This window comes from Ictalurus punctatus, chromosome 19, assembly GCF_001660625.3.
Source record: "Ictalurus punctatus breed USDA103 chromosome 19, Coco_2.0, whole genome shotgun sequence".
NCBI classification, from domain to species: Eukaryota; Metazoa; Chordata; class Actinopteri; order Siluriformes; family Ictaluridae; genus Ictalurus; species Ictalurus punctatus.
Window position 1 is genome coordinate 18,022,637 of NC_030434.2, and position 22,045 is coordinate 18,044,681.

At 38.4% G+C, this 22,045-nt stretch overlaps 1 protein-coding gene and 1 long non-coding RNA gene across 2 annotated transcripts in view; one reads left to right on the forward strand and one right to left on the reverse strand.

The window, feature by feature from the left end:
• The window catches only part of LOC128635369 (uncharacterized), a 25,463-nt gene extending 20,378 nt beyond the window's left edge, over positions 1 to 5,085 (reverse strand). The window contains exon 1 of the long non-coding RNA XR_008398346.1: positions 4,774 to 5,085. This is a non-coding gene — a long non-coding RNA (uncharacterized LOC128635369). The remainder of the gene's footprint in view (positions 1 to 4,773) is intronic.
• On the forward strand, positions 3,254 to 7,748 carry LOC108279760 (microsomal glutathione S-transferase 1). Its single transcript, XM_017494204.3, has 4 exons — positions 3,254 to 3,407; positions 4,170 to 4,309; positions 6,178 to 6,272; positions 6,364 to 7,748. Exons 2-4 carry the CDS (start codon positions 4,193 to 4,195, stop codon positions 6,608 to 6,610), a joined length of 459 nt encoding a protein of 152 aa, XP_017349693.1. The 5' UTR covers positions 3,254 to 3,407; positions 4,170 to 4,192; the 3' UTR covers positions 6,611 to 7,748.
• The last annotated feature ends 14,297 nt before the right edge of the window (positions 7,749 to 22,045 follow it).

The window sequence follows — 22,045 nt, forward strand, 5'->3', positions numbered from 1 at the left end:
TTCAAATCTCTTTCTCTCTCTGAAAACATAACACCAAGCTTTATGTAAATATACCACACCAAGAGCTACCATTAGCTTTCATCTCTCTCGCAGCACCACTGATCAAATCAAACACTGCTCCTCTGTGTCTCCTAACGTTACCGACGTGATGGTGAGCACATCGACACGTCACCTCAACTTCCCCCATTCTCACTCATGGCCCTCAGGCTAAATAGAGACACCTCCAACCCTCCTGTCCCATTTATGATTGACACCTCTCAAGTGTTCTTCTGACAACTTAGCCCCCCTTCCTTCTACCAGCAGTCTCTAGCATGCAAAATACCTTAAATAAATAGGAAAGTGAAAGGTGCATGTGCATGCAAGGCATCTAACCAACTTTCCACTCTTTATCAGCTATTTCTCGTTGCTGTACTGTCTTCTTCTGGCAGCTCATGCATATGGAATGAAGAAAATATGTTTTAGCTGAGATAAGAATGGTTCGTACATCTGGAATGCATTTTGAAAACCAATACAATGGCAAACTTGATGCATGGTGTTTAAACCGACAGTGGTGTGATCGTGAAGAGGGACGGATCACCCAGACAGAGAAGGGACTAAACACTCATGCTGTGATGTCCGCTGTATTAGGATAACAGGAGATGGAAATCACTGCATCACTTCAGTGTTTTTAGTGGCATGTAAGATTATAAATTAATCTGATACTGAATATCTAAGCTATATTGCAGTATCATATGTACCTTACATGGAATTGTTATTTTTTTAATCTTTAATGTGACCTGGCAAAACATTAAAAACAAATTCTTACAAAGGCAGCCTGGCAAGCAGCGATGTCAGTGAAGGAACAGAAACACAAGATAGAAGTTGGATAAAATAAAACACTGGAGAAAATAAAATGATGAATAAGAGACAAAAACAAAGCCAACATAACCAATGATGAGACACGCACATTTAAAAATCTATAGAAGTGCTTATTGGGAGAAAGTGCTATCAGTTTAAATGGCCTCAAGACTCAATATTTTTGTAATATTTTGCAGTATCAGTCTGGAACTGTACATCAAATAATTATAGACAGTGTCAAAGTTTAAAGCCAAATTTTCCTTTTTTAAAAATGTATTAAGAAATCATTCCTCTGTTTGACAATAGTGACACAGTCTGCAGATTCACATGCAAAAAGTGCACGACAAAACCTTAATAGTTTTGACCATTCTCGTCAAATCAGTCCCTCCAGGATTTCACAATTTTGTGATCACAGAAATGAATGCAAAATCAAGCAAACTCCGCAATATTCAGAGGAGCTTGCAATTTTTCAAAAATACCACAGATTTTCTGCAGATTTGTGCCAAGATGCATCATGTGACGCCATCAGAATGCGCATTCAGTCAAAGCCCTCTTTGATTCATGTCCGTCAAGCATAAGTACAGACTGTGCAAAACAATTTTGTGCAATTCAAGCAGTTTTTGCAAAAAAAAAAAAAAAAAAAAAAAAAAAAAAAAAAAAAAAAAAAAAGAGCACAAAACATTCCGCAAATTGCATCGCAAATGTTGAAGAAAAAAAAAAAGCTGCCCAAAATCAAGCATTTTTGGCCGTAACAATCACAAATAAACTTCATGGAATCCTGTATGGACTGTACAGTGACACAATATATTTTATAGAATATGTAGATTTACATACAAAAACTGTGCTACAAAACCTTATTTACCATTTAAGATGGTAATATCATTTCACCTTTAAGATGTTATGAAATGGGTATTTAATAAAAGAAATGACTGCTGTTTTGTAAAAGAAAATTCTTTGTCAATTCAATGCTTTTGGCAATGCAGGAGGTCCTGTCACCATCATGCCGATAAGCTCATTGAATTGAACTGAATTGGGGATGCTCTAGAAGAAAAGGAAGCATGTCCAGACTTGATTGAAAATATTAAAGGTGCTAAATAAATAAAGCTTTACTTACTTACTTTCAAAAATGTTGTAGGTCAAGTACTACCAGAGTGTGTTGTATGCTCTAGTAACTTGAGACTGTTCACGTTGCATGCTTGTATAGGATGAAATAGAACGGTGTCTACAAGAGAAAACCCTACAAAAAAAGCCAAAGTTTTCAGGAAAGCCTGTATTATTGAGAGTAATTTAGAAGAAAATGTAAAATAACCACCACAACAAACAAACAAGCTAGTGTGATTTGGTTTTGTTACGCTGACACATATTTTCTTAGAGGTTTTGAACGTGTCCCGATTAAAATCACCGAGTTAAACCAGATCAGACCTTGAAAAACTTAAAACATTATGCATAATGCATGCAATTGCTGACTGAGGGTGATAGCATCCACTCACACACAGACAGGGGAAGACTATTTGATAACCTAATATTAAAGTTCTATTTGGGAGTGTTCTTTATCATAACTTGGCACGCCTCTACCCTTAGACAGCCTATCTTGTTGAAACATGTTGAAGTCAGCCAAGTTTCCTTCAGGATAAGCAACAGACTTACACAGCCATGTTTCAGTGACCACTACTTTGACACTATTTTACTTTTCAGTACTTTTTTTTGGTATTAAAACTCCTTGGTTTGTCACCGTGAGTCAGCAAACAGAAAATATAGGACAATATTCGCAAGTAGCTATTGATTTAGAGCGAGGGGGAGAATTGAATTAATCTGCATGATATCACTGACACAGTGACTCAGCTAACGCTGTGTAAACCCTGATGAGCTCTGCATTATGACTGAGCCTCCGAACCTTACTGCTGTACACAGTGCTCAGAACTGACGATAAATTCAAATCAGACTGTTTTACACAAGATATTAATTAACCTAAAACTCCTCTACTACTAGTTTACTTTATATAATAGTTAACCTAATGTGAACTATAGCATTCTGGTTACTGTTTTACACAATATGTTCGCTAGCTTGTTAGAGACACTATATAATATTTAGCCTAATCTTAGCTTGCTTGATAGCACGATATAATAAGCTAGCATTAAGTTCTAAGAACATCTGAATACCATAGGAGTGGAAAAGTGGCTTATAGGGGTTTATTGTCAGTTATCATCATTTATATCTTAAATAAAAGAGCATATCATCTATATTTACTCATTATTAATGACCACCAATGTTTATTTAGTGCACTGAAATCTTTACAATTGTCTATAATTTTATCTGCATTCAAGAAATCACACAAGGAAGCATTTTAACAGCATGTTTAGTCTGCTGCAGTTTTTTGTGTGGATTTAATTCATTCCAAAGTTCACATATTGCAACATTTGCTAAAGCCTTAGGGGAAAGAGGTTAGGCAACTTTTTGGCGTCAGCTCATGAAGGCGGTCCATAAGTTCAAATTCACTATCGGTGTGCACCCATAGATAAAACAAGGAAATACTTGCACTAAACCTACACCTAGTTACGTTCATAGTAGAGGTAAGTTAAACTTTTTCTTAACACAGTTTCTTGGCACATCTCAATGTTTAAGTTTGCACAAAGTGGCTTCAGGTTAGAACATGTTTTACTGTAATGCAACTACTGAACTACTTCAGCTCTTTTCCACATGGGAGAGATATTAGTGTTTCGCTTCAGCTGCTAGAAGCTGAAATGCAAATTTTGGGATCATATTCCCAAACACAGAAAATAAGAGAATGAAATACAGCAGGAAAACCTGAGCTAGTGTGTGTAAAGGCAAAACAAACAGCAAATCTGAGCAACAGAGATTTAAATAGAAAGGAAACTGCCGAAAAACGTTGTTGTAAGACTTGGAATTAATTAAAAATGCTTCATCAATATAATTTGCTTAGCAAATGCCAAAAGATAAATAAGGAAATAGTCCAAAAAACACAACATTTTTCATGAATTGTTAATGCTGTGTGCTATAGACATGTTTACTCGAGCATAGTCCTTTACACTGCACAGACATAGCTGGATATTTCATATCCAGAATAGAGAACAGGCAACGTTAAACATTATCCAGTATGACAGCAGGTTTAGATTGTTCAATAGGATTTATATGAAGGGATATACTTATTGTACACTCTGGATTATGAATAAAGCCTGAGGTGCTGAAGAAGTCTGGCTACTCCGAGCAGTGATTCACGCTCAAAATGAATGCCAGACTTGAAGAGATTTGCGAATGTTATTGGAGAAATTGATTGACTTTGGATGCGTCAAATACCATTTATTTTATGACAGGAATTCACTGAGGAACTCTGACAATGGCTGACGTAATTGACAGTGAGGTTTTCCTAGCCTTCTCCACTTATGCCACCATTGTCATTCTCAAGATGATGTCCATGAGTTTTTTAACTGCATACTTCAGAATCACCAGAAAGGTAAGAGAGGATACACATTTGAGGTGTATAAGCCTTTTAGTTGAGAACAGAGTATGGAGTATGGAGTATTTTAACAACACTGGTACATATCGAACATTATTCTATTTTTATTACTCCTGTGGTTTGGTGAAGATTTTTTCCTGTCACATTTAGCCTATTTGAGTACTCTACTTAAAAGAAAACTATACCCTGAAGCACATTAAATATGTTAATATTGAAATATTTGTGACATGTGCAGTGTTACTGTATTAAAAAAAAAAAAAAAAAAAAAGATTTTGGTTTATAATGTTGTTTTTTTTTTTTTTTTTTTGCTATGGCTACATCACATTGTCAATGCAGTTATGATGGTGTTTAAAAGGGGAAAAAAATCACAAATTTGAAACATAAAAAGCATAAGCACTGATGGCCAGATTTTACTGTTAGCTCCTAAAAACAAAAGAGCACAAGTTTGGTTTCTCACTCACCATTTCCCAGCGATGTTCAGTGTCTTTTTAAAGATAAATCCAATGTAGAAGTAGTAGAGACTGAAAATGTTAAACTCAGAATTCAATACAGCTATACAACACCATTGTGCTGAAATAAGGCAGAGACCCCATTCAAGCTATGAGATGATTAGCATGAAGCATTGGCATGAAAATGTAAGCTTTAGAACCTGACCTGTTTGAGCAGAATGTATAGAGTGTACAGGACTGGACAGACTAAAGGACTAAAGCACTGCTGCATTGGCCTTAGAGATAAAAGGAGTGCTAAATCCCACAGGTGCCACTATCAGAACATAGTCAAGTGGCATTGTGGGTAATGTAGGACATTGTTAACCGAAGTGAAAACAGACAAATTAACATTACAAAATAAACCGCAGATGCCACTGAAAGTCAGGTTAACAGTTTACTACATAGTGTTGCCATATGGCAACAATTAATTTATCTCCTATTTTTTTCTAGTCAGTAATACAAAACTACTATATTCCTATGTAACTGGAAAAAGGGGACTTTAACTTTAACATAACAAAACAATGCCATGTCACATGACCAGGAAGTGCTGTTTGTATTTCTTTTTCTGCAATCATATGGCATGGTCAAGGCATTTCATCATTGGAGGGCTCTCAATTGTTTTTTATATATATATATATATATATATATATTTTATATTTAGGCAAAACTACTTAAAGGAAAAAAAAATTAAACAATTTATATATTTTGAGTGTTCTGTTAAATGGTAAAATGTAATTGTTGCCATATACCAACAACATTAACTAATGGACCTGTGGTATGTGCATTCATCAGTTGATACAGGCCAACTCTACACAGCAAAAAGACACTAGGCTTCTCTAATAGTTCCATTTTTTTGTTCCACATTCAAAGTATTTTTCCTCATTCATCCCAGTCTCATATATTTTGTGTTATTTTTGACTATATGATACTTTCCACTATTGCACAACTTTACCAACTACATCCCCCTACAAAATAATAATAAAAAAATGTAAATATATCCATGATTATATATATATATATATATATATATATATATATATATATATATATATATATATATATATATATATATATATATATATATCCATGATTATATATATATATATATATATATATATATATATATATATATATATATATATATATATATAATTCATGCAGTAGTATGAATTTATAACTTTAACACCATTTAAACAATATATATGGGCCCAACATCTTTGCATACACCAAATATCTTTTTGTCCATCTACTGAGAAAGTTCTCCTAACTTGACATAGTACAGGTCATTTGTAAATATTAATCATGAAAATTATTAACACATAAAGGTGTTGTTTTGTATGATTTGAGCGAGACATGATCTCTCTTCAACTTAAACAGGCATTTGCAAACACTGAAGACACTTTCACTGCCAAAACTCCTGAGGAGAAGAAAAAGATGCTGCGGGTCAACGATGATGTGGAACGTGTTCGAAGGTCTAACATCACTTATACGTGTGTCAAATGTTTCAAAAACAATCAAATTTGAGTCTATTGTATGAAAATAAGCTTTGCTTTGTGTCTCTAGATGCCATCAGAACGACCTGGAGAACATTATTCCCTTTGTGGTGATTGGTTTGCTCTACACTCTGACAGGACCAGAGCTTTCAACCGCTCTGCTCCATTTCCGCCTGTTTGTAGGGTCACGTTTCGTTCATACATTATCGTATGTGATGGCACTCCCTCAGCCCAGTAGGGCTCTGTCCTGGATAGTGGGCATAGGCGTTACTGGCAGCATGGCCTACCACGTCCTCACCATTGTACTGCGGCTGTAGGGAGAATCCCCTGAGGAATATCACCAGACACCAGACCTTTTCATGTCTAAAATTAAATTTATACTGTATTATCACTAAATCCTATACAATAACATCAAGTGTAAACTCTATTATAATATTAACGTTACTTCATGTTGACCTAGAGTTTTTTTTTTATGTATTCTTTTTTTCCCCCAATCTTTTTTTTGGAGGATTGTTGTTGCAGTTATTAGGTGTTTCACACCGGTGGGGGTGAATACTTATGCAGTTACAACTTTTACGTTTATTATTTGTAAATAATTTTGCTAATTATATGGAATTTTCCCCTACTTCAATATTATGGGGTTCTTTCTGTATGTTCATGACATGAATTCCAATTAAGACCATTTCAGTTCCAGTTCGTAAGACAAAATAATGTGTGTGTGTGTTGGGCGGGGGGGATGGGGGGGGAAAGGGGGTTGATACTTACCTAAACCACTGTATGAGCAGTACAGTAACATGCCGGTGGAATATTATCTAATTGTATTGTTTGATTAAACTGGAAACCCTAACATTTGTTTTAATTTTACTATCTTGATGCAATTTTAACTATGGAACATAAATGTCTTAAGTGATGGTGCTCTAAACAGTCTACAAATGAGTCATACAATTTCATAACAACAATATCCCAGCCCTAATATAAAATTGGAAGAGTTTGGATCTAATTTCTAAACATGATACAAATATACTCAAATATCTTGTATGCCCACCCTTCACCTCCAATCTTTTTCATATTTCCTGAGTAACCTTTAGATTCTCTCAGTTAGATCATTGGAATATGTTATAAGAAATATGATGAAAAGCTACAACAGTGACATAAAACACTGAAGATAAAAATATAGAACTGTATATTCCAGAGAGCAGGCTAACACATTTGCCAAAGAAATAAACCCAGAGTGGTAAAGAGGGAATGCTATTAAATGCAGTATAATTTCACATCATATAGTAATAATCAGATTTCTCAGACTGCATGGAACCCAAGAAAAATTTCGAAATGAAGAAATTGTTCACAGGTGAAGCCCCTGGAGACAACCATAGCTCAAAAATATTTTAATAAATATTTTTCTAATAACCATCTTAATATTATCAACCATCTAATAAAATATTGAATATTTAATGACTCTGCATGTGAGTTGTCTTTTTGATCAGAGCACATTATAAACAAATACATAATAAGTGCAAAAAGCCCTTGCTATGAACAGGTAAAGAGTTTTATGAGCTGTGTACTGATTCCTTTTTTGATTGAAAATTAATGTCTCAAATTATTTGCATTTTAGGACCGCTTTGGAATATTATGAGTATTGGAATAGTACGAATATTTTTTGGAGTCCACACTTCAATCTAAGCCTGACATACCAGAACATGACATTAAAATGTCATGTTAACATAAGTGATGTGTCCTGTGTCCACTAGAGGGAGGTGTTTGAAAACCCAATCTATTTTCAACTGATCACAGTACACAAAATACGGGGCATGTGCCAGGCCAAAGATTTGATCGTCTGAACTCACACGTTTCCAACCTAAAGGGTCAAAGTTTCAAATATATGAAGAACGTTCCATGAATCAGTGAAAAATCTACATAATGCAGGCTTACTGAGGGCATGGCTACAAGAAGTTGTTCAGAAGAGTACATTTTTCTTAGGTATAGTCGATAAAGCTCCAAAACTTGCCATGAAGAATGTGCTCCTGTCTGCACAAAAGATAATAAAATGTTCCAAGGCTCTGGTCCCCATGGCCTTTTGTCTGTAACAAATTAAACAGTGCTATTTAGTTCCAAGGCTAAAAAAAAAAAAAAAAAAAAAACAGGCCATGCTTAGAGAGGTTTCTGTTCAATTCTTTTGTGTTTTTGTCCAGATCCGGGGTAATACTTCAGCTAAGTCAAGCGTTTTACAGTTCTGGCAGTTGAGGAACGCCTAACCTTGCTCAATGATCAGTAGGTACCGATCCTCCTACTCTGTCTATGGCACCGGGGCTCAGCTCTATATGCTCCTGGTTGCAGACGATCTTTCAGGAAACTGGTTTGGAATGTGCTTTTTGTTCTTTTCTTTTACCTGTTTCTTAAAAACTGTGCTGCTCCTTGTAGCTTCATGGTAGCGTATCGTATTCAGAGAGACATTCAGATGTACAGATGAGAACACAGATGGACTGCCTGTGCACCTCCATGCCTGTCAGAACATTTCTTCGCTCTTTGTCTCTGTATTAAGCAGACATCGTATATTTCTCAGATCTGCCCGCCGCCTTATTGTTCGGATTATTAACTGTACAGGGGCTTAATTAGGCAGAACTTCAAAGTGGTGGCGCAGGCTGCTGCTGAGGTGCGGCAGAGATTTATATCACACAATGGCTCCCCGGCTCCTGAAAAATTAATGAATGCTTAGCCGAGATCCGACTTAGAGCCGACACTCTGCATTATAAATCAATTTGAGTTTGAGCCTTGCTGTCTGCTGCCCGCTGGACCTCGCAGAGCGGACGATTTGAGGGCACATGCTGATTGCAGGTGATGGTTCCATGGCGGCTGATTCTGAGGTAATGTGCGGACTGCTGGTGCTTCATCCAGCTCAGGTTGATATGATGAAACAGGCCCCAATGTACCTGAGGCCAGTCTATAATGGTCACAGTCAGACACACACACTTGCTACAACCTATTAGGTTTCAATGAGCGAAATGATGGAGTAGCAGTTCAAAGCTATTGTGGCTCAGCCAGTACGTAATACAAGTCTACATTCAGCAAACGTCACCTCAGTCAGACTTTTTCACTATGAATAGTGATTTTTTTTTTATATTGTTCCTTTGCGATCCTCTTTGTTGTCATCCTGAAGCCTCGATTACAGCATGTGACAACTGGTCATATTTTTTTCAGGTACAGATTACTAGGTTTAGGTCACAGTTTTGCCATATGCTGTCTTTACTCAGTTAAAAGAAGGGCAAAACGACGTCTTCTTCCATGATGAACCTGCCACTAGATACTGTAGGTCAGTGGATTGAGGCCTGGGCTGTGCAACCAACAGTTTGAAAATACATCCAAGGAGATTTGTCAGGTCCTTTGTCATTGCAGTTTAAAAAGCAAGAACTGTCTTAGAACTGCCTCTAACAAAATTACAAAATCCATTAGAAAAAAAAAAAGCCTACAAACTTCACATGTTAATATTTGAAATGCACAGACAGAAATCAGTTGCTCAGTCATATCGAAAAATGCCATATGCTAACTGGACTGTCAACCCACATCTGGTTTAGAAGATCTTCCTCCAGGAAAACACATAAACTGAGTTCCTATAGAGCAGACAGCATTACACTCACCCCTTTCATGTAATAGCCCACAGGATCAGAATGGTGTGAACTCTGCTCGTATGTTTCAGGTGGAGATTAGGAGTGCTGTTGCGGAGCTTGCGTTCAACTTGGCTGGGGTCAGCAGATTGCTTATGCTGATCGCAGTGATTGGAACTTCGGTGATTAGCATAAGCAATTTAAATGGTATTGATTTAACCTCACGGCTCCAGTAATTGAACACCCAGACCAAGCCTCCCCGCCCTTTTCTCACGCTCTCTCTCTCTCTCTCTCTCTCTCTCTCTCTCTCTCTCTCTCTCTCTCTCTCTCTCTCTCTCTCTCTCTCTCTCTTCTCTCTTCCTGTTCTGTACATCAGTTCCTCTTCCAGAACTCATTTTCCTATGTGGTTTTCTTTGTTTCCCCAGTTTTAGGACTTATTTTTATGTTTTATTTTCATGCGAATAAACAGAATATAATTGAGTGGAGTTCATCTAATGGTAATTTGATAAATAGAGGGAACTACATTTAATGTCTAACTCAGTACACGAGATTACTATTAAGATTGCCTAGATACAGCCACACCCCTGGAAACAAGGTTAAATAGGGCATTTAAGGCCATATTGGTTAATACCAATGACTTTAAACTTTTCAGTACTATGCAAATGACACTGTTAGAAATTTTGGCTTACATACTTATTTTATGCCTCACAGTTGTATGTGTAGAGTATCACATGTTCTCCCTATGTTTGTGTGAGTTTCTGCTAGGTACTCTGGTTTTCTCCCATGTTCCAAAAACATGCCAGTAGGTGGACTGGCTGTGCAAAATTGCCCCAGGTGTTTATATGAGTGTGTAAATGTGTGTATGGTGCTCCCATCCAGGGTGTACTCCTGCCTCACACCCAGTGTTCTCAGGATAGACTACGGTGCTACCTACTGTATCAGTGTGTCAGTAGAAAATAAAAATCAATGTTTGATTTCCAAACATTATCCATCCATCCAATCATCCATCCATCCATCTACCATACCTAGGGAGCCTGGAGCTATCCCAGGGATCTCGGGGCACAAATCAGGAATCACCCTGGACAAAGTGGTAATCCATTGCACACCCATTCACACACTACAGACAATTTGGAAATGCCAGTACAACACAGGTTTTTGGACTGGGGGAGGAAGCCGGTGTAAAACCCCCAAAGCATGGGATGAGCGTGCGAACTTACATACAGAGGCCAGAGGCTTGATTTGACCCTCCCAGCCCCAGAGGTACAAGGCACACATGCTACCCACTAAGTCATCGTGTGTGTGTGATGATTTTGACATGTAGCTGCCATGATGATGCTCTAAACTTCCACTGCTTTTTACTCATGCTAGCTACACACAGGCAAAGTTTGGACACTGAATATGTCTCGGCTGATCAAATACATTTGAGATAAGTGGATAATTTGTGTAAATTAGATTTTTTTTCCTCCCTCAGAATCATTCCATTTACATGTCACGTCTGGGTCTCCCATTTCATTAAAAAAGCATGGACGAAGCCGTTGGACTGCTCCTTGTCATCTGGACAAGAATAATTAAAGAAAACACTATTTCATCAGAACCCCTGACCAGATAACTCCTCCCAAATGTAATAACCCTCAAAGTAACGTCTTTAAATCGAAGGCCTAAATTAGCTGATGGTCATAATTTGGCATTTAGATAACATTGACTGAATATAGTGAGGTGGGAAACAGGACAAAACACAGCACTAATGACATTTCCTTTTATGAAAGGTCCATCAAACTATGCATTGCGTTATCTGTGAGAATCCACCGACAGTGCCATTACACTGAGTTATATTTGGTGCGCTGATCAATTAATGGATGGAGAAATGTCCACATGGGAGAACAAGCTGATGCATTCTTCATTTTCCTTCCGACGCTCCTCGGGAGAGTGTGCAAATTTCATGTTTTAATATTTTAGCGCTCCGACTTAGCTTTAGACTTCTCGCCAGGTAACACACTAGATCATCCTGACATTCCAAAGTACTAAAACCTTTGGAATAAAGTGTTTTTTATTCGGTTCTATTAACATAATTTATGCTTGTCAGGGAGCCCACCTAGGTAGAAGTCGAGTGGGGGGGTACCACCATATTTCATCCCTTCCTCTCTCTCTCTCTCTCTCTCTCCTTCCTTGTGTGTGTGTGTGAGAGAGAGAGAGACAGAATGCATGAGAGAGAGTGCAAGAGAGAGAAACAGACAAGATAACAGCTGTCATGAGATGTGAAGTAGACATTCGACTTCATTACTCAACCCTGAAACATTGATGAGGGAGAGAATGGACTCAAATGAGAGCCAGCCATCACTATTTGGGTGCCTGGTAACAGTGAACAGCACTTGCTCTTCTGCTAGATACACATTCTCGTAATTCTTCAGCACTGCTGAGATTCTCTCTTAATCAGAGGCTTTGTAATTGGTGGTTTTCAGTAAAAGCCTGTTTGACCATGAAGACATCACTAATGCAAAGAATTCTGAGATTTCCACCACTGAAATAGCCTACCATGGTTTTAGGCCAGCTGTGGCAACTGTTTCAAGATTGCCAGCCTAAGCATCTATGCCTCCATCTTATAGATTGACCAATATATTGTATACTTAGGGTTAGTCAAGAATTATTGACACCCTTCTTCAGAAGCTGTACACTTAAACAACAATCAACACAAGAGAGACACATGGATTTTGACCTGCACTAGTGAGAATATGTACATAAGCAGCTAAAATATTATCAAGCATAATCCGGATTATAGTAATAAAAACAAATATACAAAAAACAATAAACAAACAAACAACAACAACAGAAGAGTTCATTCATTCATTCCTTCAAAAAGCAAATGCTTTTTCCTGGGCAGGGTCACGGTGGATCCAGAGCCTGTCCCAAGGAACACTGGGTGTGAGATGGGAATACACCAGCCCATTGCAAAGCACCGCACCACACACACACACACACACACACACACACACACACACACACACACACACACACACACACACACACACACACACACACACACACACACACACACACACACACACACACACACACACACACACACACACACACACACATATACATTCACACACTGATTAACATCTAGGGAAAATTTAGACTAGAGAATCCACCTAATTTTTTGGGGAGGACAGAAGATGCTGGAATAAATCCTCATGTACACAGGGAGAATATGTGAAACACCACACAGTAAGCTCAGGCTCAAATCGGAGACCCTGGAGCTATATGCCACCATGCTTCCCTCTAAAAATAATTTCCAACAATTCCTTTTGCATTAGAAAGACAGATATCCCAATCACCAATTTTACAATCACCTCCTCCTTTGCATCTGACTACAATGGTCTCTGACTGGTCAGACGTTTTGCTTTCACTAGAGAGTTTGGCAGTTTTTAAACAAATTGGGGGATTAAAAACGGCCAGTCTCTCTAGTGAAAGCTAAACATCTAATTTGTGAGACCCCTGCATTGCTGACACATCATTAGAGGCTTAGTACTGTTAGCAAGCATCATTCATTTCATGCTAATCATTAACATTAAAAATTCCAATTCAGGTTTTGCAGTATTCTACGCTAGACCAGAATAGGTCTACAATTGCACTTAACTTTTAACCACATCATGATTAGCACTTGTAGAGTGTCCATGGGGAAAAACATGTGGCACAAGTGTGATTTATTTGGCAATATTGTTGTATCGATTCGAGCAAATTAGTTTTTACACCATTTTATTTGTGTCAACACGCTGAGCAGAGGAAGCCTATATGCTGCTGCTCCTGCAACACCAACATCAACATGCTTCATGAGCCCACTGGGCCTGTTTGCATCACACACGAGTCCTTGTCGTGTAGTAAAGGTCTAAAGATCTGTGTGATTTAGCCTGGCTCCCAATACAAACTGATTGTGTGTGTGTGTGTGTGTGTGTGTGTGTGTGTGTGTGTGTGTGTGTGTGTGTGTGTGTGTGTGTGTGTGTGTGTGTGTGTGTGTGTGTGTGTATGAACATTTGGAACAGCAGGTGTAAAAGTGAATCACTGTACACTGTGTTATAGGTCCGATTTGAACATTTCATTAATTTAATGGCAGAATTGTGAAGTATTTTTCCCTGGAGGTCAAGAAAAAAAATGCAGGAAATAAACCTTCATTCACATATTTAAATCAACATAGACACAGAGTAAGATATACTCATCACATTTAAAAATAGTGAAGGAAACATGCGCTGGACGGCACTGGACGAGCAGGTGAGCATTTTCTCCACACACAGATTGAACTAGAGCTATTCAGAGCGGCTGTTTGGAGCTCCACTATGTCCTGAAGGAAAATCAATAACCAAGAGGCAAGCTAATTAACTGCAAATCATTTAACCCTGTCTCAGCAGTACATGAAATGTGGCCATTATGAGTAGCAGAGTTAATAATAGATAAATCTGCCTTCTTTTATGAATGAAATAAAAATCTACCATCTGATAATATAAAGAGTAAAGCGGACTGGGATTTCAATCATGTTGGAAATATGGACTCTCTCCATCCTTAAAGTTCCTTTCAAAACAGTAAACATGTGATTCAGCAGTTAGGAAGCACAGCATAATTATTGATTAGGGCGGTTCCATGATTGGGGTGCCATTTTAAACATAGGTAAAATGTTCATCACAAAAAAATCTATGTACATCTTTGTCGTTAAAATAATTGTCACACTGTAACTTCACTTTGCCTTGAAATATAATCATTAAAATACTTCCAAATCTTTTTAATTTTTGCATTAATGTGTGAATCCATATATCATCACATGTGTGAAACAGCTTTTTCCATGATTCACCCATTAAAGGTTATACAAAATATACTCATAACTCAGCAATTTTAGCTGAACACATTAACCCCTATTAAATATTTGGATATATTCTACAAGTCACATGTTCAACAGGAAGCTACTGGACATCATCTGAATTTTGTGACATTCATGAGAAGAAGAAAGTAAGTTCTCTCCTTCTTTTTTTTTTTTTTTTTTAAATTTATTTACAATGATAATGCAATATTGCCTGACAAGGTCACTTTGAATGTAAAACTCTGTTACTCAAATTATAGATTGAAAATAAATGATTTAACAGTTTTATTGATATCCATCCATCCATTTTCCATACTGCTTATCCTACACAGGGTCACGGGGGAGCCTGGAGACTATCCAAGGGCACTCGGGGGACAAGACAGGGGACAACCTGGACGGGGTGAGTGTGCACAATCGCACACATACACTCACACACTACAGACACTTTGGACATGCCAATCAGCCTACAATGCATGTCTTTGGACTGGGTGAGGAAACCGGAGTACCCGGAGGAAACCCCCGCAGCACGGGGAGAACATGCAAACTCTGCACACCCAGGGTGGTGGCAGGAATTGAACCCCCAATTCCAGAGCTGCGAGGCACCACTAAACCACTGTACCCCCCTAATTATTATGAATTTTACAAATTCAGTAAACCATCAAAATGTCTTTAAAGTTCTCATGTCATTAGCATGGACATTAATTAACCATATTTTGTGTACAAAATCTAAGCGCAAATTGCAGCCATTACCAACAAATAAGCCTTGTAAAAACAATTCTACAATCTGTACAAGATTTACATTGTTTTTATTTGAAAGATTGAATGAATTTTATGAAATATAATTCTGGTCCTCAGTCAATATTGGAGATTTAGCACTACCCCAATGCAAACTCTGCACCAAATGATTTGGTCCATGATTTGATGCATTCTTGACATAGCTGAAAAGATGAACCTGTAAAAACTCCAAACTTCAGTTTGAGATTGGGGAGCAAGGGAAAGAGGGAGATGGAGACTCAGTGCAGAACGTCCAAACAGAGATTTATTTGGTGTGCGTATACTGGGCTCTCCCTCACCCTGTGGCACTTGACAATCAATAATTGAACAGACCGAGGATAATAGCTTCCACACACAAACACATATAAACACACACACACACACACACACACACACACACACACACACACACACACACACACACACACACACACACACACACACCACACAGACAGACTGTGTTTTCTCCCAAGCATACAAGAACATAGAAGAAACTCATTTGCTTGAATACCAAGCAGAACATCTCGGTGGCCTGCACATTAACTTGTGTCCATACTGATTTGCATAATCATGACTTTAAACAAGTCATTCATGCTCTTGAATTGCTCACTTTTATACATCCAGCACAGTGTAGCCATCTAGACAGCACTATGTCATGTTTTCAAAAATTGCCTTTGCAGCTTTACATTTAAACCCTTGCCACCACCTTGGCTAATGGTGGCTTTAATGGTAACTTGGGTTTAGTCGAGTGCAATATTCCAGCTGTGCAAATCGTGACACAGACAATGGCAAAATTTCTTCACGGAGATCAATTGGGAGGTACTCAGCGAGGAGAGAGGCAGGTGATGATGGCACGCCGTTAAGTGCACAGCTTGCGAAAGCCTCCCGGAGCTGTGAAAAAGGCTCCATTATTTTAGGGTAAAGAGGGGTGAAACGCAGAGAGGCACTTTTCCGCTGTGAGTTGGACTTAATGCAGTGCAAATGGGCTTGAGTGCGTTGTCACCTTTGGGCTTGATGCACTGACAGACACAGCACAATTTCTCCCCCATGCACCCCTGTTCTCTTAGTGCTTAGTGCTTATGGCAATGGCTGCAAGATTGTGTAACTACACTCTCACCATTGTTTGCAAAATCACCACGTGTTGCGTAATTGTTTTTCGAAGAGGAAACCGAATGCTCAGAAATCTATGTTTGCCAAATTGAAATCTCTTAAGTATTAAAAGTGGAGTTGTACCTGTCAATCAACAAAAAACTGTTCTAATTAACAAAAAGACACGTGCGATTCCATGATCATTGTGCCGTTTGTGTCCCACACATATTACATTTACAAATAAACGAGGTGAAAGACATTGTAAACATAGATAATGTGTCATTCACAACTATGCATACGTCCGATAAATATCTTAAACAGCACTTGAAAAATAGAAAAACATTTTTACCTGTTCCAGCCCACTATTACAACATTTTACCTTGAATTATTCTATAATTATTAAAATAGTTCAAGAAAACTATTCTTTTTTTCAGTACTGTTTGAATCCATTTAACAACCCATGCTTGAAACATCCTTTCCCCTGAGTCATCCATTATAAGGTATGAAAAAATGTGCATTTCATTCACCACAAAATCCACTCAACCCTCTTACACAAACACATGAAATGTATTATTGTATTTTATTATTATGAAATATTTGGACATGTGACATGTTCAACGGGATGTTTCATCATATGAAGAAGAAAAGTAAGTTTGCTCATTCTTCTAACTTTATTATTATTATTATTTTTTTGTCATATTGAGTGATGAGGTCTCTTTAAAAGTGCAACCCTGTTTCCCAAAAATAAATCTTTCGACTGTCTTTAATGCCATTGGTTCATTAGAATGGATGCTATTAAGCACATTTTGCTCATTCTATGCTAGAACACTCAACCCTGTTCCTCATTTAAGAGCAAAAATGCAGACATTATACATTTACATTTACATTTACAGCATTTGGCAGATGCTCTTATCCAGAGTGATTTACAGAAGTGCTTTGAGGTTTCTATCAATAAATACATCCTGATACTGGTTCACTAGATCATAAACTAAGAATACCATCAGTCTGTCAGCAAAGAAACCTTATCAGCTAAGAAACCTTGTAAAGAAAAAATGAGATTGTCGACTAGAATGCGTTTTAATGGTTAATGTATGTTTTCTTTTTATAAATGAATGTTAAAAAAAGATTTTTATTTAAGTTAGGGGTTCAATGGCACTCCAATTGTGGAAGCACCCACATAATGCATGTTCAAGGCTGTGTGTTGGGCAAATCCATGTAAAAATGTTCGCAATGATTGTAGAATAGGAATTTGAAATGAAGGGAAAGAGATGAGAGTGAGAGAGCGTAGTTATATTCCGTGTGCTTATTTCTTTACTTCTCACCAACCTTGGCAGCGAGTCCAGGGTACAGGGTACAGAGATAAATTTTTGACGATGCGATCGATCGAGGGAGATTTTTTTTTTCTACCTCCCTCCCATCTTCCTGACACAGACACATCTAATTTGCTGCTTATCTTATACTTATTGAGTTTTGAGCATTGTTAAATCATACCTTTCAGCTGTTTAATTTCACCTAGCGCCTCTGCCTGAAGCCCCCCAAGTGTACACAAACACTTTATGTCTCCCCCGCCCTCAAAAACAGGCGAAGAGGGAGCGAGAAAACGAGACACCCAAGGGGTGATGAGAACCGTTCTCCTTCTAATACAACCTCCACCTCCCTTTCTAGCTCACTTTCATGGCTGAGGAGCCTCTTATGAAATGCTGATGTGGATTCCCCCTCCTCTCCTCTCCGTTCATTCGCTCTCTCTTTCGCTCCCTCAGGTCTTTCTTCTCCATCTCTTCCCCGTGGCAATAGATCAGATTTCCTCTGGGGAAATCATTACTTGGCATCATTACCATCTCCAACACTTTTATCTACTGGGCCTTGTTTCCACCTCATCACTTGATTAAGTTTAGGGAGGAGAATTGTGGAGAAAGTGGAAAAGAGAGAAAAACTTAAATGCCAACTGTAATAAATAGACCTTGAAGGACCCTTTTGATTGGGTGCTGCTTGGGTGCCAGGCTACTAGTTATTTATCGTCCTGTATAACCTTTAGCCCTAAACACACACACACACACACACACACACATACACACACACACACACACACACACACACACACACACACACACACACAAAACATATTGTAGGTGAGGATTAGGCCTAGCAGATGTTCATCCTCTCTTTTAATTAGCAGTGGTAATAAATGTCGTGGCCTGCTGATTTGGTGCAAACCATTTGTTCCAAACAGTCCTAATTAGCTCTTGCTGAGCCCATATTTTCTTTGGAATATCATGGGAGCAGGATTTTAATATTAAAGAAATAATTACAAAACATAATTTCTCATAATATGTAGTGATTATAAATTTTTAGGTACTGTTTATATTTAAAAAATAATTCACCCATCCATCCATTCACATTCATCCATTCTATTCATTTTCTTTGCAACTTTTTTATTCAACTTTGCAGACTTTTTACATTCACAAACAGCTCTATAACACACTACATGAAAGGTAATATTTGAAAAACCATAATAGGTGCACTTTAACAGTTATGGAAGGAGTCTCGGCTGTCAGCACTTTGTATCAGTTAGAAAGTTTTCAGCCATTAAGGAGGAGTCTGCACTTTCTGCTTTCTCCATAACATAACATAGCTGTGGGTTGTTTTGTTGTATTAACATCAAGAGTCACGGTACGTTGTGTGTTATTCCTTATGCACAGTTACAGATTGACTACATAACATATGATAATAGATTTACTACAGCTGTATACTATCATTATACAGTCATACCCTCATGCCTTATAATATGTTATGCATGCAAATAGAACTATGAGCAATTATACAGGTGTATGAAAGGCATTATACGACTTTATGTGTGTTAAGTAACACATTTTTAACAAATGAATTTATAATACATTATGAATACAGGGTTCATAGAATGCTTGCATAATCAATAAGTCAAAGTGCTGATTTATTCGTGCTGTCTGAGAACGTCTACATAATTTATTCATGTGAAAAATCTTTTATTGTTTAATATTAGACTCCTCTTATACAAGCACCTAAGAAACACTCACTCATTTTTTCAGCACTTGCTTGGAGGTTAAGTAAGACATACACAAAGACAAAGACACACACAAACAAACAACACACATACACACATAATCCATCCCACATATCTGACCTGCAGCTGTTTGTATCCACAATGCACAGCATGCGTGTGGGCGAGCTTTCCCAAGGAGTCGCAGGTCACAAGTCGAGGCGGAAAAATGAATATCTTTCTTCACCTTTACTAATGTAAAACATAGCTAACTGACAAAGAAACAAGAAAACAAACAGGAACTCAGAACGGACAGCAACTTCCTTCATAGTTGTCGAGTAGGGATACTGTCTTTGAGAGGTTTTTTGCTGGGATGCGATGAGGCCTGCTCTAATGTGCGTGAAGTGTGATGGCAGGTGGTAATTGCACAGATCTTTGTTTCAGAAAAGGATACAGCTGACTGGCAGGATCTATTGGCTGTAGGTCTCCTGAGTGGCCATTAGGAGCTCTTCTGATTATGCTCAGCACTCAGTTTGAAAGAATTTCAGCTAACACACCAACAGCAGGCACATCCAAGCCCACAAGCTAAAGGTGAGGGTCAGAAAGGGGTCAGGGCTTTTTGATGTTTGGATTGTGTTTGCCAAGCCTACTCAACTTGTGGTTTAGAAACTGTTGGTTTGTTCCCACAGATGCTCAGGCACAAACATAACCTTCAGCTGTTGTTGTATACATAAGACCCCCCTCCTACTCTTCCACCCTACCCCTGCAAATAAGACCATAAAAGCCAGGAGTCCAATTATCCACCTGACATAAAGCTCTTATCCACTGGAGGATACAGCCTGACATACTGCTACAGCTCCAAGCTCACTCTCAAGGCCATAGGTAGACAATAGGCTGTGCTATGTGCTAATACCTAGCAGATACACACTCTGCCCATCTCGTTCATCACCACTTTTCAGTGTTTGTGACTGAGATAACGAGCCCATCATCTTCCAATAGCCCTCTGAGGACAGCGCATGTTTCTGAGCTGAGTGAGGGAGAGAAACAAGTTTGCGTACGTCCTCACCAACCCGAAAAACAGGAAATTGCCTTGTATCTCGTCTTTGAAGGATCCTGTGAAGGTTACAGTTGGCAGTAATGCGGTTTCCGCAACCCTGCTGAATACAATCATCTTTCCAATTCAAGATTAGGCTAAATGGAAATGGTGTGCAATAAACAAATAAGACTGCTATAAGGACTGATGGGTTTCTAGCTGTGAAAGTAGCAATAAGTGTGTTCACCAAGGCACCTAAAAACAGCCACGTACTACTGGGGAGATGACTTGCAAGAGTAGACTAATTAAAACAGCTGTGCAGTACCAAAAAGCAAATCCTGAACATATATAAGAGAAAGATGTAGCAAGATGTTGAGTGTTATAAGGCAGGTGTATTTGTGTGAGAGAGAGAGAGAGAGAGAGAGAGAGAGAGAGAGAGAGAGAGAGAGAGAGAGAGAGAGAATACAGTATGTTGAATATGTAGCCAATGATACAGCATGGGTACTTCTTAGTGGCCTAAACCTGGTGCATCTGGTATAGGTTAGTGTGCCACATCAAAGGGAAAACTTCAGAGAGGCGTATGGCCTCTGAATCTCCCACATCCCATCTCCCTGAGTCATTTGCCCCGTGCTATGCTATCCAGAGCACATTCCTGATAATGGCAGGCAGCCTTTGTAGATCGCTCAGCACAGATAACACATTGTACATTCTTTAAATGACACATCAGTAGATGTAGGCTCATGGAAGAAATTGCTAGTGGCATTTGAGTGTGTTCTAGGTGAAATAACTCTCCTTCTTCCTGACTTCCAGTTTATTACGTGAGCCACTTATGTCAATCCACAGAGTTAATACAGATTTTTTTAAAAATGCACCAGGACGTTGTGCGCGTGGATGTGTGAGGTCAGGTGCACGAGTGTCACAACAATCATCTTGATCGATTTGATAGCTGCCAAATTACTGAAAGGCTTTGGTCTCATGCCATGTGCTGGGTTTATCCGAGTTTAAGATGATAATTCCTTGAGCTATAAAAAAAAGCCAGATTTGATCTCATCTGTCAACCATGAAAAAAGGCAGACTCTGAATGTAGGCAGCACTCCTTGATTTCGAAAGATTTACATTTCTGCTCTACTTCTAAGGATTGGCATGATCTCAAAGAAAGTGCATTTGGAGTATCATTCAGTCGCAATCATTAGCTGTTTTAAGCATGTTTATTGCCAATCAGTGATCTCTGAATCCACAATAGCACTTACCACACTGCACACTGTTACTGGAGGCTTGCAAATGTATCTTCTTTTGCCACACAAATCTGACCCAAAATACCCAAGTCTATTATCGCTGCAATAAAGAGATAATGACCCAACAGTGGGAATACATTTGCCAGGGCACCATCTCTAC